This window comes from Nothobranchius furzeri, chromosome 7 (genome assembly GCF_043380555.1).
Source record: "Nothobranchius furzeri strain GRZ-AD chromosome 7, NfurGRZ-RIMD1, whole genome shotgun sequence".
Lineage (NCBI taxonomy): Eukaryota > Metazoa > Chordata > Actinopteri > Cyprinodontiformes > Nothobranchiidae > Nothobranchius > Nothobranchius furzeri.
Genome location: NC_091747.1, coordinates 62,745,348 through 62,772,436, shown reverse-complemented (window position 1 = coordinate 62,772,436; position 27,089 = coordinate 62,745,348). Strand labels below are relative to the sequence as shown.

At 46.4% G+C, this 27,089-nt stretch overlaps 2 protein-coding genes across 2 annotated transcripts; one reads left to right on the top strand and one right to left on the bottom strand.

Moving 5' to 3' along the window:
• Positions 1-6,681: 6,681 nt before the first annotated feature.
• LOC107383106 (neutral cholesterol ester hydrolase 1) lies at positions 6,682-15,741 on the bottom strand. The gene is made up of 5 exons (XM_015955540.3): positions 15,527-15,741; positions 11,899-12,121; positions 10,376-10,445; positions 9,847-10,018; positions 6,682-7,854 (listed from the first exon to the last, which is right to left on the bottom strand). Exons 1-5 carry the CDS (start codon positions 15,659-15,661, stop codon positions 7,234-7,236), a joined length of 1,221 nt encoding a protein of 406 aa, XP_015811026.1. The 5' UTR covers positions 15,662-15,741; the 3' UTR covers positions 6,682-7,233.
• A 2,858-nt stretch (positions 15,742-18,599) lies between these two features.
• Positions 18,600-23,961, top strand: LOC107383104 (uncharacterized). The gene is made up of 6 exons (XM_015955538.3): positions 18,600-18,666; positions 18,914-18,954; positions 19,020-22,592; positions 22,656-22,702; positions 22,806-23,825; positions 23,902-23,961. Exons 1-3 carry the CDS (start codon positions 18,638-18,640, stop codon positions 20,303-20,305), a joined length of 1,356 nt encoding a protein of 451 aa, XP_015811024.3. The 5' UTR covers positions 18,600-18,637; the 3' UTR covers positions 20,306-22,592; positions 22,656-22,702; positions 22,806-23,825; positions 23,902-23,961.
• Positions 23,962-27,089: the final 3,128 nt, after the last annotated feature.

The window sequence follows — 27,089 nt, the reverse complement described above, 5'->3', positions numbered from 1 at the left end:
ATTCTGCTTTAGAGGTCATCTCTAAAAATAAAGGTTGCCGTTCTGGTTTGTGCGCGGTGCATGCTGGGGTGTGCTTCAAACACACCTGCTGAGTGAATACTCGTGTTGCCCTTCTGGCTGCAGTCTGGCTCTTTGCTCCACCACCACCCACATGCACGGTTCTGGGTCATTAAATCCTGATGGGCACCAATTGGACCTGAACCCGAGCGTGCCCTGCGGCACACCAGATGCAGGTCTGGCTGTGTTGGTTTGTGTGTTGGTGCCGCGCTGAAGCAGGAGTCAGCTGCTCGTTTTGCTCCAGGTGTGGCCCACAACTGTCACCTGGCTCTGTGCTTCTCCGCACGCTCCAACACGAAGAGTTATGAAACAAAAGTCCAAAAACTGATCGGATCAGAAGTTCAGAGGATGGTCGGCGTTTCTGTCCCTTTCTAGGTGACAAAAGACGCATGAATTATAAAAAAGCTGTAAATCATTCATCCATCATGAGGAAAAGTAAACATCAGCTCATCATTCATGCGCTAAACGACATCAGCACATGGAGTTCATTAGAACAGCTGATCCGCGGTCTAAGGCGGGATCTGGCGCCGCCTGCTGGCCACGACGTTTATTGTGAAATCAGATCCTCTTGTGAATACATTTGACACAATTGATTGAAACTTATGGATACATTTCTGTTTAAAATGATTTTATAGGATTGCTTTGTTCATTAAAATATCTAATTAAACTAAACCTTGATAATCTTTATAAGATTTCCTGTTTTCCTATATTTTCCTTTTTAATTGTAATGATTCCAACTACACTCAACAAAAAATATAAACGCAACACCTTTGTTTCTGCTCCGATTTTTCATGAGACGGGCTTAAAAGATCTAAAATTCATTCCAGATACACAATATCACCATTTCTCTCAAACGTTGTTCACAAATCAGTCTAAATGTGTGATAGTGAGCACTTCTGCTTTCCTGAGATAATCCATCCCACCTCACTGGTGTGCTACATCAAGATGCTGATCCGACATCATGAGTAGTGCACAGGTGTACCTTATACTGCCCACAATAAAAGGCCACCCTGAAATGTGCAGTTTTGTCTCACAGCAAAATGCCACAGATGCCACAAGCATTGAGGGAGCGTGCAGTTGGCATGCTGACAGCAGGAATGTCAACTAGATCTGTTGCTCATGCATTGAATGTTCGTTTCTCCACCATAAGCCGTCTCCAAAGGCGTTTCAGAGAATATGGCAGTACATCCAACCGGCCTCACAACCACAGACGACGTGTAGCCACACCAGCTCAGGACCTCCACATCCAGCAGGTTCACCTCCAAGATTGTCTGAGACCAGCCACTCAGACAGCTGCTGAAACAATTGGTTTGCATAGCCAAACTATTTCTGCACAAACCTTCAGAAACTGTCTCAGGGAAGCTCAACTGCATGCTCATCATCCTCATCGGGGTCTTGACCTGACTCCAGCTCGTCGTCGTAACAGACTTGAGTGGGCAAATTCTCACATTCGATGGTGTCTGGCACGTTGGAGAGGTGTTCTCTTCACGGATGAAGCTCGGTTTACATTGTTCAGGGCAGATGGCAGACAGCGTGTGTGGCGTCGTGTGGGTGAGCGTTTTGCGGACATCAGTGTTGTGGATCGAGTGGCCCATGGTGGTGGTGGGGTTATGGTATGGGCACGCATCCGTTATGGACAAAGAACACAGGTGCATTTTATTGATGGCATTTTGAATGCACAGAGATACCGTGATGAGATCCTGAGGCCCATTGTTGTGCCGTACATCCATGAACATCACCTCATGTTTCAGCAAGATAATGCACGGCCCCATGTTGCAAGGATCTTTGCACAATTCTTGGAAGCTGAAAATGTCCCAGTTCTTGCATGGCCAGCATACTCACCGGACATGTCACCCGTTGAGCATGTTTGGGATGTGCTTGACCGGCGTATATGACAGCGTGTACCAGTTCCCACTAATATCCAACAACTTCGCACAGCCATTGAGGAGTGGACCAACATTCCACAGTCTACAACTGACAATCTGATAAACTCTATGCGAAGAAGATGTGTTGAACTGCATGAAGCAAATGGTGGTCACACCAGATACTGACCGGTTCTGAGTCCCCAGACCCCCAATAAAGCAAAAAACTGCACATTCCAGGGTGGCCTTTTATTGTGGGCAGTATAAGGTACACCTGTGCACTACTCATGATATCAGACCAGCATCTTGATGTGGCACACATGTGAGGTGGGATGGATTATCTCAGGAAAGCAGAAGTGCTCACTATCACACATTTAGACTGATTTGTGAACAATGTTTGAGAGAAATGGTGATATTGTGTATCTGGAATGAATTTTAGATCTTTAAGTCCATCTCGTGAAACATCGGAGCAGAAACAAAGGCGTTGCGTTTATATTTTTGTTGAGTGTAATAAATGAAGAAACATTTATCTATCTATGGTATGTTTTACTTTGAAAGAACGTACAGGAAGTTCTAACCCGCTGTGTCTTGTGTCCTTCATGAGAACGCTATGGTAACAGCTCCTCTTCGCCAGAGGAGAGATAAATCTAGTTCTGCGTTTCTGGAACAGCAGCGTGGCCGTTTTCAAAGCCAACACGTAACAGGTGTGAAATCACCTCTTCCCTGATGCTAAATCTTTGTGTCAGCCAGAGTACTTTGGAAGGTTACCAGAGTACTTTGGAAGGTTACCAGAGTACTTTAGGAGGTTACCAGAGTACTATGGAAGGTTACCAGAGTACTTTAGGAGGTTACCAGAGTACCTTAGAAGGTTGCCAGAGTACTTTGGAAGGTTACCAGAGTACTTTAGGAGGTTACCAGAGTACCTTAGAAGGTTGCCAGAGTACTTTAGGAGGTTACCAGAGTACTTTAGAAGGTTACCGAGCCATCGCAGCTCGAATTTCCTGAACAACGAAATGTCTTTGGCTGCAAGAAGAAACATGAAAAAGGATGTAAAAGAAGTTTTACTTGTTTTATTTATAATAAAGTGTCTCAGTAAATGTTCCATAGGTGAAACCACAAACCTACTCCCAATATTTACCAACATAATAAACATAATCAGCTGTTTATGGTTTGATGTAAATAAAAACAAACAAATGTGACATAATAGAGAAAAAAAAGCATTACCACCTTAAAAGCTGAGGATTCTTTTTGCATCATCTTATTTTCCCAGTAAAACCTGTTATTAACACCAGCAACACGCTCGTGCTCCCAGTAAAACCTGTTATTGACACCAGCAACACGCTCGTGCTCCCAGTAAAACCTGTTATTGACACCAGCAACACGCTCGTGCTCCCAGTAAAACCTGTTATTAACACCAGCAACACGCTCGTGCTCCCAGTAAAACCTGTTATTGACACCAGCAACACGCTCGTGCTCCCAGTAAAACCTGTTATTAACACCAGCAACACGCTCGTGCTCCCAGTAAAACCTGTTATTAACACCAGCAACACGCTCGTGCTCCCAGTAAAACCTGTTATTAACACCAGCAACACGCTCGTGCTCCCAGTAAAACCTGTTATTAACACCAGCAACACGCTCGTGCTCCCAGTAAAACCTGTTATTAACACCAGCAACACGCTCGTGCTCCCAGTAAAACCTGTTATTAACACCAGCAACACGCTCGTGCTCCCAGTAAAACCTGTTATTAACACCAGCAACACGCTCGTGCTCCCAGTAAAACCTGTTATTAACACCAGCATCACGCTCGTGCTCCCAGTAAAACCTGTTATTAACACCAGCAACACGCTCGTGCTCCCAGTAAAACCTGTTATTAACACCAGCAACACGCTCGTGCTCCCAGTAAAACCTGTTATTAACACCAGCAACACGCTCGTGCTCCCAGTAAAACCTGTTATTAACACCAGCAACACGCTCGTGCTCCCATCAGCAGCACACGAGTCCATCTGGGTCCTGTTTCAGCACCGGCTCGTCTGGAACAGCCAGGTGGTCGTTTAAGATCTTCTCTTTAGAATATTGAACGTTTACGTGCATCATTTCACATTCAGACCTGCAGAAATGCTCTCTGCACGTGTGTCCTACGCGTCTGTTTAAGGAAAACTCTGATTTATTAAAATTGCCTGGAGTTGTTTCCTTAAACTTTGAGTCGCTTGCTTACATCTGATTTTTTTCCTGAAGTGCAGCTGAAACGGCCGCTGAGGTCAGCCCAACGCGCGCCACGGCGGCTTCGTTTTATGAGTTAGGAGGAATGAAAAGTGATATTCCAGCTGGGATCGCTCCCAGGTCCTAGATATCCATCATCATCATCATCATCATCATCATCAGTGCTCTGGCCTTACAGTGCAGCGGTGATTAACTCACAGAAAGAGAGAGAGACAGTATTGCACAATCCTAAGTATACACAGCTGTGAACTCTGACACACACACACACACACACACACACACACACACACACACACACACACACACACACACACACACACACACTAAAGATCCATCTCCTCAGCAGTGTTGTTAGATTAACCGAGGGGGCAGGACCACCCCTGCGTCTATTTCCTGCCCCCTGAACTTTAGGGGCAGGAAGCTGAACTTAAGGGGCAGGAAGCTGAACCGAAGGAGCAGGAAGCTGAACTTTAGGGGCAGGAAGCTGAACTGAAGGGGCAGGAAGCTGAACCGAAGGAGCAGGAAGCTGAACTTTAGGGGCAGGAAGCTGAACTGAAGGGGCAGGAAGCTGAACCGAAGGGGCAGGAAGCTGAACTTTAGGGGCAGGAAGCTGAACTTAAGGGGCAGGAAGCTGAACTTTAAGGGCAGGAAGCTGAACTTAAGGGGCAGGAAGCTGAACTTTAAGGGCAGGAAGCTGAACTTAAGGGGCAGGAAGCTGAACTTAAGGGGCAGGAAGCTGAACTTAAGGGGCAGGAAGCTGAACCGAAGGAGCAGGAAGCTGAACTTTAGGGGCAGGAAGCTGAACTGAAGGGGCAGGAAGCTGAACCGAAGGGGCAGGAAGCTGAACTTTAGGGGCAGGAAGCTGAACTTAAGGGGCAGGAAGCTGAACTTAAGGGGCAGGAAGCTGAACTTAAGGGGCAGGAAGCTGAACTTTAGGGGCAGGAAGCTGAACTTAAGGGGCAGGAAGCTGAACTGAAGGGGCAGGAAGCTGAACCGAAGGGGCAGGAAGCTGAACTTTAGGGGCAGGAAGCTGAACTTTAGGGGCAGGAAGCTGAACTTTAGGGGCAGGAAGCTGAACCGAAGGGGCAGGAAGCTGAACTTTAGGGGAAGGAAGCTGAACAGAAGCGGCAGGAAGCTGAACCGAAGGGGCAGGAAGCAGAACTTAAGGGGCAGGAAGCTGAACCTACGGCGCTGTAGATCATCCTAATAGAAGCTGCAGCAGCAGTCAGGACATCTCCTGCTGAATGATTGTTTTTCACTTTCAGCCAAAAGTTGAATGGTTCTCTAGTTTTATTTAGGTTTAATTCCCCGGTGAACGCTGCAGAAGCGTTCCTCCGACATCAAACTGAGTTATTTGAGTGTAAAATGATGCTTTTTAATAAACTTGACAGATTAATCCACACAGAACACTCACTCTGTCACAGTAAGACCAACTTAGTTAATTTGTTACTGAAGTGGAGTAATTCTGATCTGCTGCTCGGGGAAACCTGGAGGATTATAAATCAGAGAGGGATGTCTCTGGGAACAAAGCTGGCTGCTCTGATCTGCAGCCTCACAGCAAAACCTCAAGCTTACGCCAGAACCGGGTGGGATTAAAATCACGCCCATCCTTCAGCGCCAGATTAACTCAATCTCCAGTGCAGGCTTTCGCCGTCAGCCCGAATCACCTGCAGACATGAGAGGTTGACCACTCGTTTACACCGGCCGCGGCGCGGATCCAGATGCTGAGCTCCAGCATGGTTTCTATGTTTTTCAGACACCGCATGCGGATATTCACAAAGTTGAAGAAAATGACGAGCCAGACAGGAAGTGAGACGTGTGGCGGCGAGGTGCATCTGGTTACTAAAAACCTCGTTAGTTGGAGGCCCGTGTTCAGCAGCTCCTCTCACACGCGTAGCCGTTATGGGTGTGGTGAGACGTTCACAACATCCACACCCACCGCTGGCTGAAGCTGAAAGAAAGAGGCTGCCCCCTAGTGGCTGGCTGTGGCATTTAGGCCCCGCCCCCTTTTGGTAGTTTGAATACGTTTTTAGACAAATGTTTGGATCATCTGAACATTTAATGTTCATGAAAACAAACTTGAAAATGTTTTTGTTATTTAACATTAATAAAATATAAAAATCGCTCCAAACGTGGAACGGCTCGGCTTTAAAACTGAAACCGTTTTAATGAAGAAGCTAAAGAAAACTATTTAACTCATTAATATTCAGGGTAAAACGAACCATAATGTTTTTGAACTGGATCCAGTCAGACAGAACACCTAAACGGACAAAAGGTTTCCCACGTCTCTGGATCCAGGCCGGGATCACCTAGGATCCAATCAGCAGGTGATTAACAGGCTTCTGCAGAGCCTGATGAGCTGCTGCCGGCGACTCAACCACCAAATCAAGTGTGTTGGAGCAGAGAAACCACTAAAACATGCTGGGTACCGGCCCAAAAGGCCCTGATCTAGGATAAACTGACGTTTGTAGAACATCAACGTTCATCCAGGTGGTAAATCGGTGACTGTTTTACCATGTCTCCATGGTAACGGCTCCACAAATGGACGATCAATATATTCCTTTTATATTTCACAGCAGTTTGCACAAACATGTTAGAAAGAGTGAAAACGATGTTGAAGCCGGAATCACACGGAGGCGGAGCAGCCAGAGGAAGATAAAACACCCAGATTAAGGATTACGATGAGCAAGTATGATAGAAGTACTAGAGTACTAGAGTATTAGAGAATACACCGTCATGTGGACAGAGAGGGCGTTCCCTAACCGTGTCTCATACCTCGGAGCTCAGATCCCGGTCTGCCGGTTAAATCCAGTTTCCCGTCATAAATAAATTAGCTTTAAATAAAGTTTTCCTCCTGCACCGCCCCTCTGTTCCCTGTAGGGGGCAGAGGGGCGGTGCATGTGTTTTACGCCCGTTTTTCTTCATCTGCACGGCGGAGCGCCGTGATGGCTGCACGCCCAGAGCCGACCGTTTTCCAGTGTTGATCTGGGAGTGGCTGCTGAAGCTGCATGTCGCTGGCTCGGTCCCACGTAAAGCTGTCTCACCCCGCTCTCCGTCGCTAAAGGACGAAATGAAGCTCCGAACCAAACATGGCTCAGAGGTTCCGGTCCAGCCAGCGGATGAAGCCGTCCATGCTCCTGCGTCCCACGCTCGACATCAAGGGCAAGTTAGCGAACACCATGCAGCCGTGGAAACCGTCGTCGTAGTGGTCGCTGGTCACGTCCACGCCAGCGTCCTGAAGACGCCTGGCGTACATCAGCCCGTCGTCCCTCAGGACATCAAACTCACACGTCATCACGTAGGCCTTGGGCGTCTTACCCAGAACCCCCTGCTCTGCCAGCAGCGGCGACGCCCTCACATCCGTCAGCCCCGGCACCGTGCTCACCACGCTCGGCGAACCCTTTTCCCTAACCACCGGCTGGTAGTGCTTCCTGCGCTCGGCCGGCAGCAGGGCGGTCCAGTTCAGCCTGGAGCGGGTCACGGCACCGATGGCCGGCTGGTCCAGAGAGCTGTGGTTGTTGGCCAGGAGGAGCGGTTCCAGAGCAGCGTCAGCACCCAGGTACTGCAACCAGAACCGGGCCATGTAGGGCCTGTAGAGGATGGGCACCGCCTGGTTCTGCTGGTAGGACGGGGTGTAGAAGTCCAGCGCCTGCAGAACCGGGTAGATCAGGGCCTGGACCTTAAACTTCACCTCCAGAGACTCGTCGGAACCAAACTGTGGACACAATCAACTTTTAGAAGAAGATCCGACTCAGATCAAACTGAACCAACACAGAACTTTGTTTTCCTTCCAACAGCCAGACGTTCCCGTCACCTCGTGAACCGGTTCTGAATCAGCGGTTCTGGTTCAGATGTTCTGGATCAGCGGTTCTGGTTCAGATGTTCTGGATCAGCGGAGTTCTCCTGGTTTAAAAAGAAGCTTAAAAACAGCAGAGGAAGATCTGGAGAACCACTGATCCAGAACATCTGATCCAGAACCTCTGATCCAGAACCTGTGATCCAGAACCTCTGATCTAGAACTGCTGATCCAGAACTGCTGATCCAGATCATCTGATCCAGAACCTCTGATTCAAAACATCTGATCGAGAACCGCTGAACCAGAACATCTGATCCAGAACCTCTGAACCAGAACGTCTGATCCAGAACCTCTGATCCAGAACCTCTGATCTAGAACCTCTGATCTAGAACATCTGATCCAGAACTGCTGATCCAGAACTGCTGATCCAGATCATCTGATCCAGAACCTCTGATTCAAAACATCTGATCGAGAACCGCTGAACCAGAACATCTGATCCAGAACCTCTGATCCAGAACCTCTGATCTAGAACCTCTGAACTAGAACATCTGATCCAGAACATCTGATCCAGAACCTCTGATTCAGAACCTCTGATCTAGAACTGCTGATCCAGATCATCTGAACCAGAACCTCTGATTCAGAACATCTGATCCAGAACCTCTGATTCAGAACCTCTGATCTAGAACTGCTGATCCAGATCATCTGAACCAGAACCTCTGATTCAGAACATCTGATCCAGAACATCTGATCCAGAACCTCTGATCTAGAACTGCTGATCCAGATCATCTGAACCAGAACCTCTGATTCAGAACATCTGATCCAGAACATCTGATCCAGAACCTCTGATCTAGAACTGCTGATCCAGATCATCTGAACCAGAACCTCTGATTCAGAACATCTGATCCAGATCATCTGAACCAGAACCTCTGATCTAGAACTGCTGATCCAGATCATCTGAACCAGAACCTCTGATTCAGAACATCTGATCCAGATCATCTGAACCAGAACCTCTGATTCAGAACATCTGATCCAGAACCGCTGAACCAGAACATCTGATCCAGAACCGCTGAACCAGAACATCTGATCCAGAAAAGCTGAACCAGAACATCTGATCCAGAACCACTGATCCAGAACCACTGATCCAGAACCACTGATCCAGAACCTCTGATTCAGAACATCTGATCCAGAACCGCTGAACCAGAACATCTGATCCAGAACCGCTGATCCAGAACCACTGATCCAGAACCTCTGATCCAGAACCTCTGATCTAGAACCTCTGATCCAGAACATCTGATCCAGAACATCTGATCCAGAACATCTGATCCAGAACCTCTGATCTAGAACTGCTGATCCAGAACCACTGATCCAGAACCTCTGATCCAGAACCTCTGATCCAGAACCTCTGATCTAGAACCTCTGATCCAGAACATCTGATCCAGAACCTCTGATCTAGAACTGCTGATCCAGATCATCTGAACCAGAACCTCTGAACCAGAACATCTGATCCAGAACCGCTGATCCAGAACATCAAGTCTCGGTTCTAAGGTCTGACTCCAACATGAAGCGGGGGCTCGTCTGGGACTGACGGGGAGGCAGAACCTTTACAGAGTATGTTGAGTAGTTCTGCAGCCACTCTTGTAATTGGGTTTTATTTTCTGGACTTGCTTTTGTGGTGTGTCCTTATTTGGTCATTATTATTTTCCATTTCCTCTCAGAGTTCTTCCACAGGAACTAAACCCAGGGGGTTCTACTCTGAAGGGTTTAGGAAGTTTAACACGTTCAAACTTCCAGAGACTTGATGGAAAGGCCCTGCAGCCGAGAACTCTGGCAAACATTTGGGGACATGTCATAAACCCCCTCATGGATGCAGCAGCACAGTGAGGTTCTGGGTTCTGATCTTTGGGTTCCTACCTCCTGAGCCGCAGCAGCAGCCAGGTTCCCTCCGGCGCTGTCTCCAGAGACACACACCCTCTCCGGGTCGATGCTGTAGCGCTGCAGGACCTCTGTAGACAGGAACGCCCGCGACGCTGCCAGAGCATCGTGGTACTGATCCGGGAACACCGCATCAGGAGCTAGACGGTAACTATAGCAACAGGGTGACAGGATAACCACATTAAATCCTAAAGTTCTCCTGCAGACGGTTCCTACTCATGTGTTGGGTTTTTCACTCCCATCACATCTAGTCACGACTCCTTGCCCTCGGTAACTGGACCGTATCCATGACGACTGAACTGTCTGTCACATGGCGGCTTCCTAGATCACAAACGCACCCTGAAGCTAAACATAAAGCCCCGTGTCTTCCAGCTGCTGACTTTCCGGATGTATTCAACAAACAAATCTGTGATTAAAGCTCAGAAGGAGTCTCGGGGCTGGAGTTAAAAATTAAACATCAGTCAGTAAAAGCTGCTCAGATTTAAAACCTTTGATTTCTGAAACTCACTCGACAGACATGATGACAGCATCCAGGTCTTCCGACATTTTCCGACACAGAAGGTCGTAGGAGCGCATTTCTGCAACAACAAACTGTTACTGACGCTGCTTTCATACAACAATAACATGGATCATTCACACATCATTTCACGTACATGGTAAAGAAATTCACTCTGCACCAGTTTGTTAGCAGCCCTATCGCTTTAACCAGCAACTGGCAGTAACAAAGGAGCGTTAAGACAGAAAATATAACAAAATAAAAGCATCAGACTTTTAGCATGTTGTGCCTCGGCTGGTGGTAGGTGCTCTATTTATGAATGAAGAGGAAGTCAAAACGTTATTTTCACAAAGAGCCTAAAGTCGGTAATTTAAAGACACTCGTTACTCTCTAGAACCCAACTGTAGTTAATTATTATTATTATTATTATTATTATTATTATTATTATTATAACTGAAGGTTCTGAAGATCGACAGGCGGATTGGTTGGGCGTCTGCAGTGAAGCGGACGCTGAGCCGATCTGTCGTGGGGAAGAGGGAGCTGAGCCAGAAAGCCAGGCTCTCCATTTACCGGTCGATCTACGTCCCAATCCTCACCTATGGTCATGAGCTTTGGGTAATGACCGAAAGAACGAGATCGCGGATACAAGCGGCCGAAATGAGTTTCCTCCGTAGGGTGGCCGGGCTCAGCCTTAGAGATAGGGTGAGGAGCTCGGACATTCGGGAGGGACTCGGAGTAGAACCGCTGCTCCTCCGGATCGAAAGGAGTCAGTTGAGGTGGTTTGGGCATCTGGTCAGGATGCCTCCTGGACGCCTCCCTGGGGAGGTGTTTCGGGCATGTCCTGCCGGCAGGAGGCCCCCGGGTCGACCCAGGACACGTTGGAGAGGTTACATCTCCAATCTGGTCCGGGAACGCCTTGGGGTCCTGCCGGAGGAGCTGGTGGAGGTGGCCGGGGAGAGGTCGGTCTGGAGCGCCCTAGTTGGGATGCTGCCCCTGCGGCCCGGATAAGCGGAGGAAGACGAAGAAGGTTTTGGGGGAGTTAATACTGAGGAAAATATTTAAAAATTGCCTTTTACTGAAGATTAGGTGCAGGTTTGATTATTTCTGCAGCAGAAATGAGAACTTCCTTTGAGACTTCACAATAAAAGCCTCAAACATAAGATAGACTCTCCGTTTATTTTTCGTAGGCAGAAGCAGACGTCTCCTGTGATAAACACCACCTGTCCTCTTTGTCACATGGCATAAGTACACTGATTCCCTAAATCATGGTCTTCCCCATGCATGGGTGCACTTTTTCAGCACAACACCTGTATAAAAACACTGACATGAGTCTTCCTGACACTACAGTTTTATTCTGAAAAGATGCTAGAGCTAGTTAGCAACAGCTTTACTGAATGGGAACGACGGATCCACCAGACAGAGGAACGCCCTGCTGACTCCTGGACAAACAGGAAGTGCTTCATTTAGTACATTCAAGTATTTAGACTTGTGTGTGAGTGTTTGATGGCGATAAGGATGAAGTCTGACAGACTTACTTCCACTGGCGAGCGCCCAGCCGCCGCCATGAAAATAAATCACTCCTCTCTTAAGTTTCCTGCCCTCCTTCGGCTGAAACACCCGGGTAGGCACGCCTCCGAGCGTGGAGTCTGTCACGTGCACGGTGACACTGGAGCGTGCCTCGACCACTTCCACCCAGGACACCACCCGGTTCAGCAGGTGAACACGGTGGCAGAAGCCCAGAGCGTGGGCGATGTCACTCTGCAAACACAAACGCTTTTATTCACTTATTCTGAAAACCGTTTGAGAAAACGAACTAAGCAGGAAGTGGACCGGTCCTCCTCTCACTCATGAGACAAGGGCACAGTTCAGACACGTTAAACGTGTGTGTGTGTGTGTGTGTGTGTGTGTGTGTGTGTGTGTGTGTGTGTGTGTGTGTGTGTGTGTGTGTGTGTGTGTGTGTGTGTGTGTGTGTGTGTGTGTGTGTGTGTGTGTGTGTGTCCCAGCACACCAGGCTAAAGGTCGCTAGGCTGCAGCAGCAGAAGTCAGAGGAGTTTTTCACGTTATTCCAGCTTGTGAAGCTTTAGCTAACACCTCCAGTTAGGGATGGGTACCTTTGACATTTGAATCGATCCGGTACTAATTCCCGGTACCTAGGAATCGATACCGGTACTTAACGGTACCAATTTTAGGTACTTTTGAGTGTTTATTATTTTAATTCTCTTTTATAATTAAATATATATTTTTCTCAATATTCAACCATATTTGATAAATATCATGATAAATAACATACAACTGTTTGTATTTTAACATGGTCCTTGTAGTTTTATAAGCTGATAATTAAACTGAAGCAAACATCTTTACTGTGAACTAAATTTACTGTGTATCTTCATTCCTTTTGCCGTCCTTTTTCTTTGATTTTTCCTATTGGGAAGCTAGAATTTCCGAGGAGAAAGCGAACGCACCATTAGCTGGAAACAACGGTGGCAATGGAAGCTAACATATCAAGCTAACGTTATCGTAAACTGTTTATTTAGCTGCTGGAGCAGATTAAAACGATGATGCCTCACACTTAAATCGTCGCTGGTTTCATCTTCACCCAATCACCCGTCGCATTTAGTAAAGTGAAACCAAACTTTAGAGCGCGTTCATGTTCTTCGAGTCGGAATTCGGAGTTCCGAGGAGAAAGCAAACGCACCATTAGCGAAACAGAAGCTAACATATCAAGCTAACGTCATCGTAAACATTTTATTTACCTACCGGAGCAGATTAAGATGAGGATGTCTCACTTAGATCGTTGTCGCTGGTTTCATCATAACCCAGTTACCCATCACATTTAGTGAAGTGGACCCAAGCTTTAGCGTGCGTTCTCTCTACCGTGCTGCTCTGTTTACAACTCGCTCGCAGCGACCGACGACATAACGCTCTTGCGCATGCGCAGCTTTCTAGGCAAGTTCTCGTTATGAAGGACGGGTACCGAAACGAGGCATCGTTTGAAATGACATGAATCGGTGCTCAGTCGGTACCGTGGAATTCGGTCGGTACCTTAAAAAGTACCGAATTCGGTACCCATCGCTACCTCCAGTGGATGTGTTTTAAACGCGCTGAACCTCCTTCAGGGTCAGGGCTCAAGTTAAAAATAAATAAATGAACCGTTTGGTAAAAATAGGAAAGAAATCCACTGAAAACTTGAACTTCCTTTGAGGCTTGTTATACGTCATATTTAGAACATTATTTCTTTGCTTCTTTTAACTTTGTAGTGTAATACAGAAATGTTTCAACCGCCATTTTCATATTAAAACTATTTAGTATAATCATGATTACCTTATCATGGAAACATCCCCATTTTTTAGATATTGTATGCGCTTATTTAAAGCTGTAATGGCAAATCTGCAAAACACGCTAACCTTTAAACACAAACGCAGTCAGACTGCCACCAGAGCCCGCCTTGCCAGAGGAAACAAAACGCTTTAGAACACCAGTCGCTGTTTTCTAGGTCCAAACGTGGTCCGTGCAGGGTATCTACAGGTTTAAGGGAGCCAAATTTAAGACTTTTTAAGACCTTTTTTAAGGCCACTTTGACCAAATTTAAGATATTTAAGCAGGGCAGCAGTGGCTCAACAGGTTGAGCGGGTTGTCCAGTAATCGGAAGGTTGCAGGTTCGATCCCGGCTCCAGACAGAGAATTCTGCTGTTGAGTCCTTGGGCAAGACACTTAACCCACCTTGCCTGCTGGTGGTGGTCGGAGGGACCGGTGGCGCCTGTTCTCGGCAGCCTCGCCTCTGTCAGTGCGCCCCAGGGCAGCTGTGGCAACATCATGGCTCATCCCCACCAGTGTGTGGATGTGTGTGTGAATGGATGAATGATACACTGTAGTGTAAAGCGCTTTGGAGTCCTGACTCTGAGAGGCGCTATACAAGTGCGGGTCATTTATCATTTAAGCTATAATTTCCAGCTGTTGCCTGGAACCGGTGCTAACCACGCCACGATCGTGGGATTAGCCATCCAGTTACCATTAAACTTGCACTTCCTCATGGCGCAAGCTCCCACTAGCTTAACCAGCTAAATGTGCTCATCTAAAAATAGCCCCCTTTCACAACCAACTGAATGTGTACGGTTCCGCTTACACCAACAACGTACACAAAAAAATGCTGAACACCAACTAGAAATTCACGAAAATTTTATAGAAATTAAAGAATCTTGTTTATTGGGTCTTTTAAGACCTCTGGAAACTGTACTTAAGGATTATTAGTCATTTTTAAGGATTTTTAAGGCCTTAAATTTGGAAAAGCTAATTTAAGGCTTTTTAAGACTTTTTAAGGACCCGCGGATACCCTGTCCGTGACTCAAACGGTGTTTTTCTTTCTGGGGCTCTGGTGGTTTATCCTAAAGCTGAAGTGGTAGCAGCCGGCTGTTTCTTCTGATCTTATTGAGCGGGAACCTCTCACACCTGTGGTGTTCTGGTGATAAAGTCATGTGTGATGATGAGTGGCGGACCCAGGGAAGTGAGGCGATTCAGCCAGACGAGTCCAACCTCACTCGACCTGCGTGAACGACTCTCAGATGCCAACAACCAAACTTTCTCTCAATATCTGAGTTGTTTTTGTGTTTTCGAACAGCAGTCAGGTGTGGCAGCCATCTTGGAATGGGTTACTTCCAAAGGTGACTTGTTTAATAGCTAAAAGTCAAACAGGTTTAATTTCTTAAAGTCAACGTCAAAATAAGTGTTTGTATGTCTCTCAGCTACAACAAAACCAGATTTTAGCTCATTAGCTTTCATCCTGGCAGAGATTGGCTGTGGCGGCCATGTTGGATTCAATTGGACCAACTTTCTGTCATCAACATCTGTCCTGGGGTTCATGACGTCAGACACACATTTTACTTAGCTTTCAGAAGTTGGACAGAAAATCATCAATAATGTGCTCATCCCAACTAAATCTACTTTCACAAAATTACCAGTAACGATTATTTAAATAACATTTAAACGTTTTTCTGAATGATTTCAAAAGTCTAGCACGCTGTGGTGCTTGTCCACGTAATTAAAAGACACCTAAGACATTTCCATCACTCTGGTTCTGTTCCATATTAGGTCTGTAAAAGCAGGCTGTTGGAGAGGCTGTCCGTGAAGCATGCGACACACCGGCTCTACCTGTCCAACTTGACTCACCGCCTGCATGAAGCTCCGGAAAAGCGAGTCCAGCAGCATCAGCTTCCACGGCTCGCTCACGCCGCTCGGTAACGGCAGGTACACGTAATAGGCGGCCGCCGCTAGCATCACGGCGCCGGCAACACGGAGCCTCATCGCGGACGGAGAACGATACCTTCCGCCGTGAGGTTCATGTGGGAATGCCGCTGTCAGGTAACAAAAACGGCCAGTGGCTCCGCCCGGGATCAGTGAAACACGGAGGAATGACCTTGGTTTCAAAATAAAAGCTCAAACGAGACTCCAATCGGATTTTTGACGAAGGAAAAAGCGACACTAACTTTATTTTGACATTTTTAAACAGGAAGTTGTTTGATAATTGCGTAATCGTGTTGCTCATGGGAAATGTAGTTATTTTAACTCTAATTCAACGCATATCACCAGTTTTACTATTATTTAATGAACATCACTCGTTTTTCTTTCTATTGAACTGATTGATAGTTTAATATTTTATCCAGATTGTCACAATTTTCTTAATTGAACTTAGAAACTTCTTTGGTTCAAAACAATTCAGGCAAATTAACTATTGATATTAGGTTTGATCTTCATGATCTTACCATCCATCCATCCATCCATCCATTTTCATCCACTTATCCGGAGTCGGGTCGCAGGGGCAGCAGCCCAAGGCGAGAGGCCCAGACTTCCCTCCCCCAGCCACTTTGGCCAGCTCCTCCGGGGGAATCCCAAGGCGTTCCCTGGCCAGGTGAGAGACATAGTCTCTCCACCGTGTCCTGGGTCTACTTTTAGGTCTCCTTCCGGTTGGACGTGCCCAGAAAACCTCACCAGGGAGGCGTCCAGGAGGCACCCTGACCAGATGTCAGAGCCACCTCAACTGGCTCCTCTCGATGTGGAGGAGCAGCGGTTCTACTCCGAGCCCCTCCCGAATGACCAAGCTTCTCACCCTATCTCTAAGGGAGAGCCCAGCCACTCTTCGGAGAAAACTCATTTCAGCCGCATGTATCCGCGATCTCACTCTTTTGGTCACTACCCAAAGCTCGTGACCATAGGTGAGGGTAGGAACGTAGATCGACCGGTAAATCGAGAGCTTCACCTTCTGACTCAGCTCTCTCTTCACTACGACAGACCGGTACAACGCCCGCATCACTGCAGATGCAGCACCAATCCGCCTATCGATCTCACGCTCCAGCTTTCCCTCACTCGTGAACAAGACCCCGAGATACTTTAACTCCTCCACTTGGGGCAGGACCTCATCCCTGACCCGGAGAAGGCATTCTACCCTTTTCCGAATCAAGACCATGGTCTCAGATTTAGAGGAGCTGATTCTCATCCCAGCTGCTTCACACTCGGCTGCGAACCGCTCCATCGAAAGCTGAAGATCATGTTCTGATGAAGGCCTAAGGTATCCTGGTGCCAAGAGCACACATGGACCCCTTTATGTCTGAACATGGTGCTCATTATGGACAATCCATGACTGGCACAGAAGTCCAATAACAAAACACCACTCGAATTCAGATCAGGGGAGCCGTTCCTCCCAACCACACCTCTCCAGGTCTCACTGTCGTTGCCCACGTGAGTGTTAAAGTCCCCCAGCAGAACGAGGGAGTCACCGGAAGGAGCGCTTTCCAGCACCCCCTCCAAGTTCTCCAAAAAAGGGCGGGTAGTCTGAACTGTAGTTTGGTGCATAAGCACAGACCACAGTCAGAACCCGTCCCCCCACACATAGGTGGAGGGAGGCTACTCACTCATTCACCGGGGTAAACCCCAACGTACAGGCACCAAGATTTGGGGCAACTAGTATGCCCACCCCTGCTCGGCGCCTCTCGGTGGGAGCAACTCCAGAGTGGTAGAAAGTCCAACCCCTCTCAAGGAAACTGGTTCCAGAGAGAGAGCCGTGTGTTGAGGTGAGTCCGACTATTTCTAGTCTGAACCTCTCAACCTCACACACCAACTCAGGCTCCTTCCCCACCAGAGAGGTGACATTCCACGTGCCAACAGCCAGCTTCTGTAGTCGAGGATCAGACTGCCAAGGTCCCCGCCATCGACTACCACCCGTCACACACTGCACCCGACCCCTTTGGCCCCTCCCACGAGTGGTGAGCCCATGGGAAGGGGGACCCACGTTTCCTCTTCGGGCTGTGCCCGGCCGGGCTCCATGGGTGAAAGCCCGGCCACCAGGCGCTCGCCAACGTGCCCCACCTCCAGGCCTGGCTCCAGAGGGGGGCCCCGGTGACCCACATCCGGACGACGGAACACGGTTTCCATTTATATAATTCATCATAAGAGGTTGGCTGCGCAGTGGCACAGTGGTTGGAGGTGTTGCCTTCCCGGCCTGGGATCTTTCTGCATGGAGTTTGCATGTTCTCCCTGTGCATGCGTGGGTTCTCTCCGGGTTCTCCAGCTTCCTCCCACAGTCCAAAAACGTGACTGTTAGGTTAATTGGTCTTTCTAAATTGTTCTTAGGTGTGTGTGTGTGTGTGTGTGTGTGTGTGTGTGTGTGTGTGTGTGTGTGTGCGTGTGTGTGTGTGTGTATGTCTCTGTGTTGCCCTGTGATGGACTGGCTCTCTGTCCAGTGTGTATCCCGCCTGATTGCCCATTGACCGCTGGAGATAGGCACCAGCCCCCCCGCGACCCTGTGTGGACAAAGCGGGTTCAGAAAATGGATGGATCATAAGAGGTCTTCGGGCTGCTCTTTGTCTGATCCCTCACCTAGGACCTGTTTGCCATGGGTGACCCTACCAGAGGCAGAAAGCCTCAGACAACTTAGCTCCTAGGACCACTGAGACACTACCCCTCCACCACGGTAAGATGGCAGCCCAGGAAGACATCTTACCTTAATACAAAAAAACTGTACTTTTTTTTTTTCAAATTTAATAAACAATTAACATTTATTTTAAATTTACTAAATCTTGACATTAGTCTGCGGACATGTTTCGTCAAAAAGAATAAAAACTTAAACTGAAAACTATATTTGGATTTCCTGAATATTTGTCTTGGTTCTTGTTTTACAATCACCACACCTGGCTTCACCATCTCAGCTGGCTCCAATTAGGAGCGGTCAAGGGCAGTTGATAAAGTTGATGCTCTGAGCTCTCTCCCATCAGTTTGCCGTTTACTATGGCTGAAGCCAGCTCGTTTCTCTTAAGGCAAGTTTTCACAAATATTTTAGTTGGAATTAAGAGAGAAAAATCTCGTTATTTTAAAATGGTCCAAATCTCAATTCCTGATTAGATTTAGTCAACTGTATGAAATGCTAAACCAAATGTTGGAAAAAACCTGTATATTAACCCAAATTAATGGTTTTAAGAGTGTTAAAATTTTCTACATTACATCAAACTAAAACTGAGAGAAATTGGTAGTTGTAACTGTAACTAACTCCATTGTATGGTGCAGATTTCTAATATTGTCTCTGTTGGCTGTTGGACGATCACAAGGTAAGCTTTGCTTAAAACTGCAGAGTTGACTGGTTTTATAAAGACTAATTATTTTTCTTTAACAGCCACCAACACATCATCTTCTGAGAATCCTGAAAATGAAGCTGCAAACGCTCCCACTGATGTACCACCTGTTGATGCCTTAACACCGAACGGGACAAACGACTACAATTCCACTGCTTCTCCATCTGTTTCTCCTCCTAAAGAGAAGCCCTCAAATGTTTCTGACCCAGGAGACCAGGCATCTAATGAACCCCAACAGGAAGCAGCAGCAGAAGATTCTGAAGATGACTCGGCACAGCTTCCACGAAGCTGTCTGCCCCATGGAAACCAGAAGCTGGTTTGCCCAACCCAGGGTCCTCTGGAGTTTGTTTGCCCCACTCCAGAACCCCAGCAGCTTACATGTCCACCCCAGGTTCCTGCCACACCCAAGCACAAACCAGTGTCTCTTCAATTGTCTCAGTTGCTTAAGTTGATAAAGCAACTTGGCTACTCACCTGATGGTCCCCAGCAGCAGCAGCAGCTGGAACAGGAGCAAAACCAAGAGAAGCTGCTTGGTCTTCTATCAAAGTGGCTCCAGGAGCTCCAACAGCGTGTTTATCTGCAAAAGTTGAAATCCATGGCCCACCAACAAGGATACCTGCCCATGTGGCGCCGTGATGATTACCAATACCATGGTTACCAGCTCCCAGAGCCTGGAGATCATGACGTTGGTCCCCGCCAGCACTATGGCTACCCACCCCAGGAGCCTCTACACCAAAGCCACGCCCCCAGAAAGTTCAGAGAAAATCAAATCCATGGTTACCCACTGCAGAAGCCTCAGACACCAATGGCCAATGAGTTCAAACCTCCCCATTCCCATGATTACCCACCCCAGGAGTTCTTGCAACCTAGTCCTCAGAGTTACCCACCCAGAGGTTCAATGGAACCCCGTCTTCAAAGTCACCCACCCCAGGATTTCTGGGATGTCCCTCCACAAATGTATCCCCAGAGAGAGTTTCTACAACCCCATCCCTATGTTTACCCTGCCCTGGAGTTGTGGGAGCACAATCCCCAAGAGTACCCTCCACAAGAGTTCAGACCACCCCAGCCAACCAGCCTCTCACCCCAGGAGTTTCACAAGCCCCATCAGCACGGTCACCCTCAAGTTCCTACAAAACCCCAGATGCCACATCAGCATCACAAGCGAAGTTTCAAGCCTCTGCCTTCTCAGATCATTACCAGGTGGCCTGCTTATCTGCCCCAAAAACCTTATTACATAACCAATTTGCTCCGGTACCAACCTAAGAGGCCACAAAACAAGCCCAGACTGGGCAACCCCCCTCAGATGTTTTACTTAAAAGCAAAGTAACCTAAAGTTGCACATTGGGTCCTTCAGTTGGGTCAAGGGTTCCAGGTTTATGGGTGGAGTAGAAATATCCATATGCTTCAGCTGCAGCAAAAATATAAAATAACACGACTTTGTTTTTAATCAATGTTTTCTAATTCTGGCATGTAATCTCCAATGACCTGTCAAATAAAAGGAATTTATTCTCGGATCTGTGATGTTTCTGGATTCTGAAACCAGACTGGAGGTATCTTTAGCTATGAGTAGCTTTAACTTTGGATTAAAATTTTCAATAGAAAATCAAACAAAACTAAGAAACAAACACTCATGTGCCACGTTAAAAGCCAAAGCATGAAATGGGGTTTCAAGAGATTTAAAACCAAAGATGCCAACATAATCTGCAGAGGCAGTGTATTCCAAAGCCTAGGGGCCACTAATGAAGCCCCATCACCCCTGAGCTTACGTCTTGTTCTTGGGACTTCCAGGAACAGCCCATATATCTGCTCTATTGGTGATGTGCTCCATCTTGCTTGTCCCAGGTGTGCAGCCACGTTCTGCACCAACTGCAGACAAGAGATGAGACCGGGAAACACCAAATTACATCGAATTTCAATAATGTCTCGTAATAAAAGCGTAAATTACTGTCTCAAAATCTTGTTTTGACAGCAAGTTTATGATCCTTGGCGATACTTCTCAGTTGGTTAAAAACTAGATTTAGTCACCAAACTGATTTGCCTGTCCAAGATGAGATAACACACAAGAATGTTATATTAGGTTTCAAAATGAGGGGCGAGCAGATAAAGTTCAACTGCAAAATCCTCAGATGAAGCACCAGGACCAAAACCCACAACCTCCATCTTCTTTTCATTAAAAAGAAGGAAGTTGGAGAACATCAGTTGTCTAACCTCAAAAAGATATTCCAAGAGAAAATTCAGTGACTGATGATGGCCTCTCTGAACCTGAGTACTATCTGCAAAGCAGTGAAAACCCCTGTTTCCTGAAAATCAGACCCAAACCTAACAGATACAATGTAAAGAACAATGGGTCTGATATAGAACCCTGAGGAACCCCACAAGTCAATGAACCATTAGAAGAAGTAAAATTACCCAACTTAAACACTGAAGGATCTATTTGCCAGGTACACACAAACCAGTCCAGAGCAACTCCACGAATATCCACAAAATGCTGCAGCCTAGAGGTCACAAGATGTGGTCCATGGTGTCAAATGCAACCCATAAGTTCAACAGTGCCAGAACAACAAAGACTGTTGCTGATAAAATATTATTAAAGCTGATTCTGTTCTGTTGACTGGCCTAAAACCAGATTGGAATTTTTAAAAAATATCATTGTCCATCAAATGCTTGGTCATCTGAGAGTATTCAACCTTCTCCAGTACTTTGGAAATAAAACAAAGTCTGGAGATAGGTTTGTAACTGGACAAAGCAGATGGGTCGAGTTCAGGCTTTTTTTTATTAAAGGCTGCCCCACAGCATGTTTCCAGTTCCCTGGTACTGCCCCAGAGACAAGGCTGTCATTAATAATGGAAAGAACCCAAACACCAACTGATGAAAACATGTATTTCAAAAGCCCATGGAGCATCACATCCGCATAATGAGCTACACTTTAGCCACTGCCCAGGGGGCACTGACTAGAGCGAGGTTGCCGTACATTGTACCCCCAGGTCTTTCTGCCCGCCATCAGCAGGCAAAGACTCGTAATGACTGAGAGGGACGTGAACCTGCAACCCTCTGGTTACTTCTCTCCTCTGCCATCATCACTCCTTACAAATCCAGATCTAATTCTAATAGACTGGCATATCTAAGGCATTCTGTAAGTTTTTGTTGTAGTTGAAGTTAGTAAAGACACAAATAATTCATCTCTAACTGCATTAGCTGGAATAGACAGTTAAAAGGAAATTAAATGAAATTTAAAAAATTCCCTTGTACATATATTTAATATAACAATTTAAATGGTTTTCCCACTTCAGTTTGACCACTTTTTACAATCTGCACAATGAAATTAAATGGAGTCTGACTTTTTGAGGTTTAAGTTGATTCCAAATCTAAATTTTAAGTATCCTATCACATTTAGGCCTTGCACTGATGCACACCTATAGCACAGTTAACATCACCTGCCACCATCATCACAGCTGTTTTCATTTACCTTAACAAGGTTGGAGAGTAGAGGTATAAAAGCAGTTCAGGTAGCATCTTTGCTTTGATGTTTTCGGTCTCCCTGGTTTTATCAGCAGTGCTCAGAAATTACTGGGCTTGCTGTCTTGTCTAGTTAGTAAGATGGCGTTTCTCTATGGGTAAGTTTAAAGTTGTTGATGCAATTAAATTGTTTTCTTTCTAACCTAATCTCATTATTATAGATTGCTGGTGCTGCCTCTTCTGGTTCTTGAAATTCCTCAAGTAAATGGTGAGTTTAATTCATGGAACTCTCTAGTATGAAATTTGGAGTGTGTGATTGATGCTTGACCCTTATTTTTGCTTTATGGTGACTTAAAACTGTTTCTCTCCAGCTGGCCATGAGCCCTGGGATTCTCCACCTGATTACCCGTGGTGGATTCCAGTAGTTGTGATGTGCCCGCCTGAAAGGTCGGAGATCCCCAGCCAGCATCAAAGATTCTGTGAGCAAAGGGTTGCAAGACCCCCAATGTTTCCAGTAGGGGGTCCAGTGTATCCTGGAAAGCCGCCAATGTTTCCAGTTGAGCCGCCAATGTTTCCAGTAGGGGGTCCAGTGAATCCTGGAAAGCCGCCAATGTTTCCAGTTGAGCCGCCAATGTTTCCACTGGGGGGTCCAGTGAATCCTGGAGAGCCGCCAGTGTTTCCAGTTGAGCCGCCAATGTTTCCAGTAGGGGGTCCAGTGAATCCTGGAAAGCCGCCAATGTTTCCAGTTGAGCCGCCAATGTTTCCACTGGGGGGTCCAGTGTATCCTGGAAAGCCGCCAATGTTTCCAGTTGAGCCGCCAATGTTTCCAGTAGGGGGTACAGTGTATCCTGGAAAGCCGCCAATGTTTCCAGTTGAGCCGCCAAGGTTTCCAGTAGGGGGTCCAGTGAATCCTGGAAAGCCACCAATGTTTCCAGTTGAGCCGCCAAGGTTTCCAGTAGGGGGTCCAGTGAATCCTGGAAAGCTGCCAATGTTTCCAGTAGGGGGACCAGTGAATCTCGGGATGCCACAAATGTTTCCAGATGAGCCTCAGTTTCCAGTAGGGGGTCCAGTGAGCCCTGGAAAGCCACCAATGGCACCCAGTGACCAAAAGGATCTAATTGGGGGTCCAGTAGACTTGAGACAAAACCCAACATTTTCTTTCAGGAATTATCAAATGTTGGGACTGTTGTTTCCTAAGCACCCCAAATGTCCGACATGTCAAGAGAAGCCCAAAGGTCCTTCACATCAAGGGTCCAAATGTCCGACATGTCAAGAGAAGCCCAAAGGTCCTTCACATCAAGGGTCCAAAAGTCCTCCAAAACCAAGTTGCTTTGGCAAGTGGCACCATCCCATGCATCCCAGACTATGCCATTTGAAGACATAATTATAAGGTAGGTTGTTTTTAATTTTATTTTATTTTTGTCTTTTCTGACTTTGCTGTAATGGAACTTTTGTTTCTTCCCTAAGGCATGTGGCGATAAAGATCACTTTGGATTCCTTTCAAAATAAAGCCTGACCTTATGTGTATCTCTGGAGTGTGTATGGTGTTTTTCAAATCTCTAAATGATATGGCTAGCAGCACTCGGTCTGAGAAGTTGGAATCCCACAATTGTATCATGCACGTTCCAGCCTTGTAAACTGCTGCAAACTTCTTAGCCCAGGCACAAAGGCAAAATTGTCAAGAGGAGACCTTTGCATGTAACTTGTAATCTTATGTTAACTTCTACCTGCTGATATCGATTTAATGGGCATTCAGACTAGAGACTTGTAAAACTGAGACCTAAAGCTGAATGATTCTGAGCCAAAACTCTCTAAACTGAAACCATTACCAAGTATAAGATCCAATCTCAATACACTCACTGCACCCTGCTGTCTTCAGCAAAGTGCTCTTGGAGAAGGGGTACAGTAGGGTTCGAATGCGTAGTACCAAGTGTGCAAATCGCAGAATTGAGACTAGGAGCATTGTCATCGACCGTAACTCATGCTGGTCGCTGTAAAACTATTCAAAAACCTTTTAAAATACACTTAAAGCAATTTCAAAATAACTTCATTGCTGCTTTGTCAAACATTAAAACATCCTAAAATGAACTAATTTAATGTACGTATTTTCAGAAAAAGACTTTTCTCCTGCAGCAATGACGTGTGGATAATTCCCTTGCTCAAGGTCTGCATTGCTGCGGACTTGGGTGAAGTGCAGGTAACGGGGGCGTGGTCAACTACCACACTTGAGAATCGGGACATCCTACGCACTCGCACCCCTGGCCGGGAACGTGAAAATGAAGGGTGCATATGCAAGTATTGAGATTGGGCCCATAGCTGCTAAACCTGAGAATCCTCTTCAGTTGGTAACTACGGAAGCTAAATATAAGCAGACTTGATCGCAAGTGCAAGCTGAATTCCTAGAAGCAGGTTGACAGCAGCACTATTTATGATTCAGCAGGCTGATTACTGGTTGGCACAGATTTCCCAGCTTGACGCGCTCTTTCAAAAATGTTAATTACAGTAATTTTTTTCAGTGTCATGACATTAAATAGATCCACATGTATTAAAGAGTTTGCAGCGAGCAAGAGGAACATGACTGAGAAGGCCAGTGGTGCTGAGGGGTTTGCAGAGACGCTGACTAGCATCAGATGTCAGGACCCTGCACCTGTCATTAAAAGCCCAGCAGATAACCCTTCTGCATTCCTTCATCCTTGCTGTTTTATACATTTTCTAGTATCCTATCTGCACACAATGGTTATTGTATTTGTACATTTTGCCATTCATGTTTATAGTTCTTAAAATCCAAGTTATTGTAGTGTATATGTTCAGCTTTCTGAACTTTTAAATATTTGAATCTTTCTGTTGTGTTTTCTTGTATTTTTAGTATTTAAATTCTAATTAATCTTATTCCCTATATTTACTGTTTTGCTCCTGTTGTGAACAGAATTGCTGCAGTTATGTCAAAATGTCCCCACCGAGGGAAAGTAAAGGAATTTATTAATCTAAATAGATTACAGGCCCTGGTTTCAGAGGACCCACATGGTCTGATTCCTACATGGGCACGTTAAAATCTATGTGGGCAAATCCCTGTAAGGCCACCATGGAAACTGCAGCCTCTGTTGGTACCCATATGATATATAGATAGATAGATATAGATATGTATATATATGTGTGTGTGTGTGTGTGTGTGTGTATACCGTAAATCCTCTAATACAGGCCCGGGCCTGTATTTGACTGAAGCTCATCAAGCTCCAGGCCTTTATTGGAAGGAGGGCCAGAATTAGAGGCAGGCCTCTATTTCTATTTGAGCAAAATGAACTAATGGTTCGCTGGAGTTTTTGACAATTAAAATTGCGCCCACATTTTCAAAGTTAAACACATTTCTTTTAACAACGGTAGTTTCTGCTTCAGCCCTCTCCCCCCTCCCCCTGCTTCAGTCCCCTCCCCCCTCCCCCTGCTTCAGTCCCCTCCCCCAGCTTCAGCCCTCTCCCCCCTCCCCCTGCGCAGCGGCCGCAAACTCACTGATGCGCCTGCAGCCTCTCGGAGTTCCTGCTGCTCTAAACATTAAAATAATTATTTCATTTTCTGTTCCTCACTTCTGATTATCTTCAATGGTGTCTGTTTGTTGCAACCAGCAGGTACAAAAACTAACTTGTTTTTATTTGACTATTTTTCTGTCCTGCCTGTTTATTATCTTCCTGCATCTCCTCTCAGTCCTAAAGAGAAACTGCTACCTGGGTTCATATATATTCACCTCATGAGTTACCTTTGAACTGCAGTTCTAAAAGATCTACCGACCGCTAAAACAGCGGAGTGCTCGCCGGCCACATCAGTGATCGGTGCGTCACCGAGGACAAAACAGGTGATGCGTCCCGATCCACAGCAGCGAAAAGCATCAGGCACAAATAAAAGAATAAACGACAGAAAACATAAAAGGAAATGAGCCGACATGAACGATCGAGTGTTAAATTAGTTTTTGAGGTGGCGACACCTGATTTGATAATGTTACTGTGGCCGTGCTCAGGATGCAGATGTCTGGAGCGCGTCAACAACCAGAGCTTTGCATGCACACGCTGGTTAAGGTTAGGACGGGGGTGAGGGGAAGGTTAAATTGTAAGAGGGTAAAGGTCACAATTTGGTTAAATGTCAGTTTTACGGCGGGTGTCGGAACCGACACTCTGGCACAGCGCGTTGCCTCCCGACGCGCAGGAGCTTGTCACCTGCTGACAGCAGGCTGCTGTCTTTTCCGTGGACTGCATCTTGCCGGTCATTATCACGTGACTGCGACTAGTTGACGACAGGCATAACAAGTCACTATAGAGCGGTGAAGTCGACTAGTGACTAGTTCATACAACCCCTACTGCTCCCCAGTGTTTCACCTTCGCCGACTCTGACACCGGCCAAAATGTGATACCCGGCAGTTGATTAAATACAGGCTAATATTACAGGATTTACGGTATATATATATATATATATATATATATATATATATATATATATATATATATATATATATATATATATATATAATATGAATATAGAAGAACCATCTTGCCCCCCCCCCCCCCCAAGGAATTGTGGGGCAAGCAGGATGCTTTGTATTTCGGGTTGCTGTAACATTGCTGCAGGGGCCTGTCCTTCCAGGAGGAGATCTTGGACCAGCCTCTGCCTTT

Bases quoted from the DNA above. Each gene is read 5' to 3' on its own strand.
- LOC107383106 (XM_015955540.3), bottom strand. From the start codon at position 15,661: ATGAGGCTCCGTGTTGCCGGCGCCGTGATGCTAGCGGCGGCCGCCTAT. The intron at 10,446-11,898 runs GTAAGTCTGTCA...TTGTTGTTGCAG, and splicing joins CTGGGCGCTCGCCAGTGGAA to AAATGCGCTCCTACGACCTT. The intron at 7,855-9,846 runs GTAGGAACCCAA...TTGTGTCCACAG, and splicing joins CTGCTGCTGCGGCTCAGGAG to TTTGGTTCCGACGAGTCTCT.
- LOC107383104 (XM_015955538.3), top strand. From the start codon at position 18,638: ATGGCTGAAGCCAGCTCGTTTCTCTTAAG. The intron at 18,667-18,913 runs GCAAGTTTTCAC...TGTATGGTGCAG, and splicing joins GCCAGCTCGTTTCTCTTAAG to ATTTCTAATATTGTCTCTGT. The intron at 18,955-19,019 runs GTAAGCTTTGCT...TTTCTTTAACAG, and splicing joins GGCTGTTGGACGATCACAAG to CCACCAACACATCATCTTCT.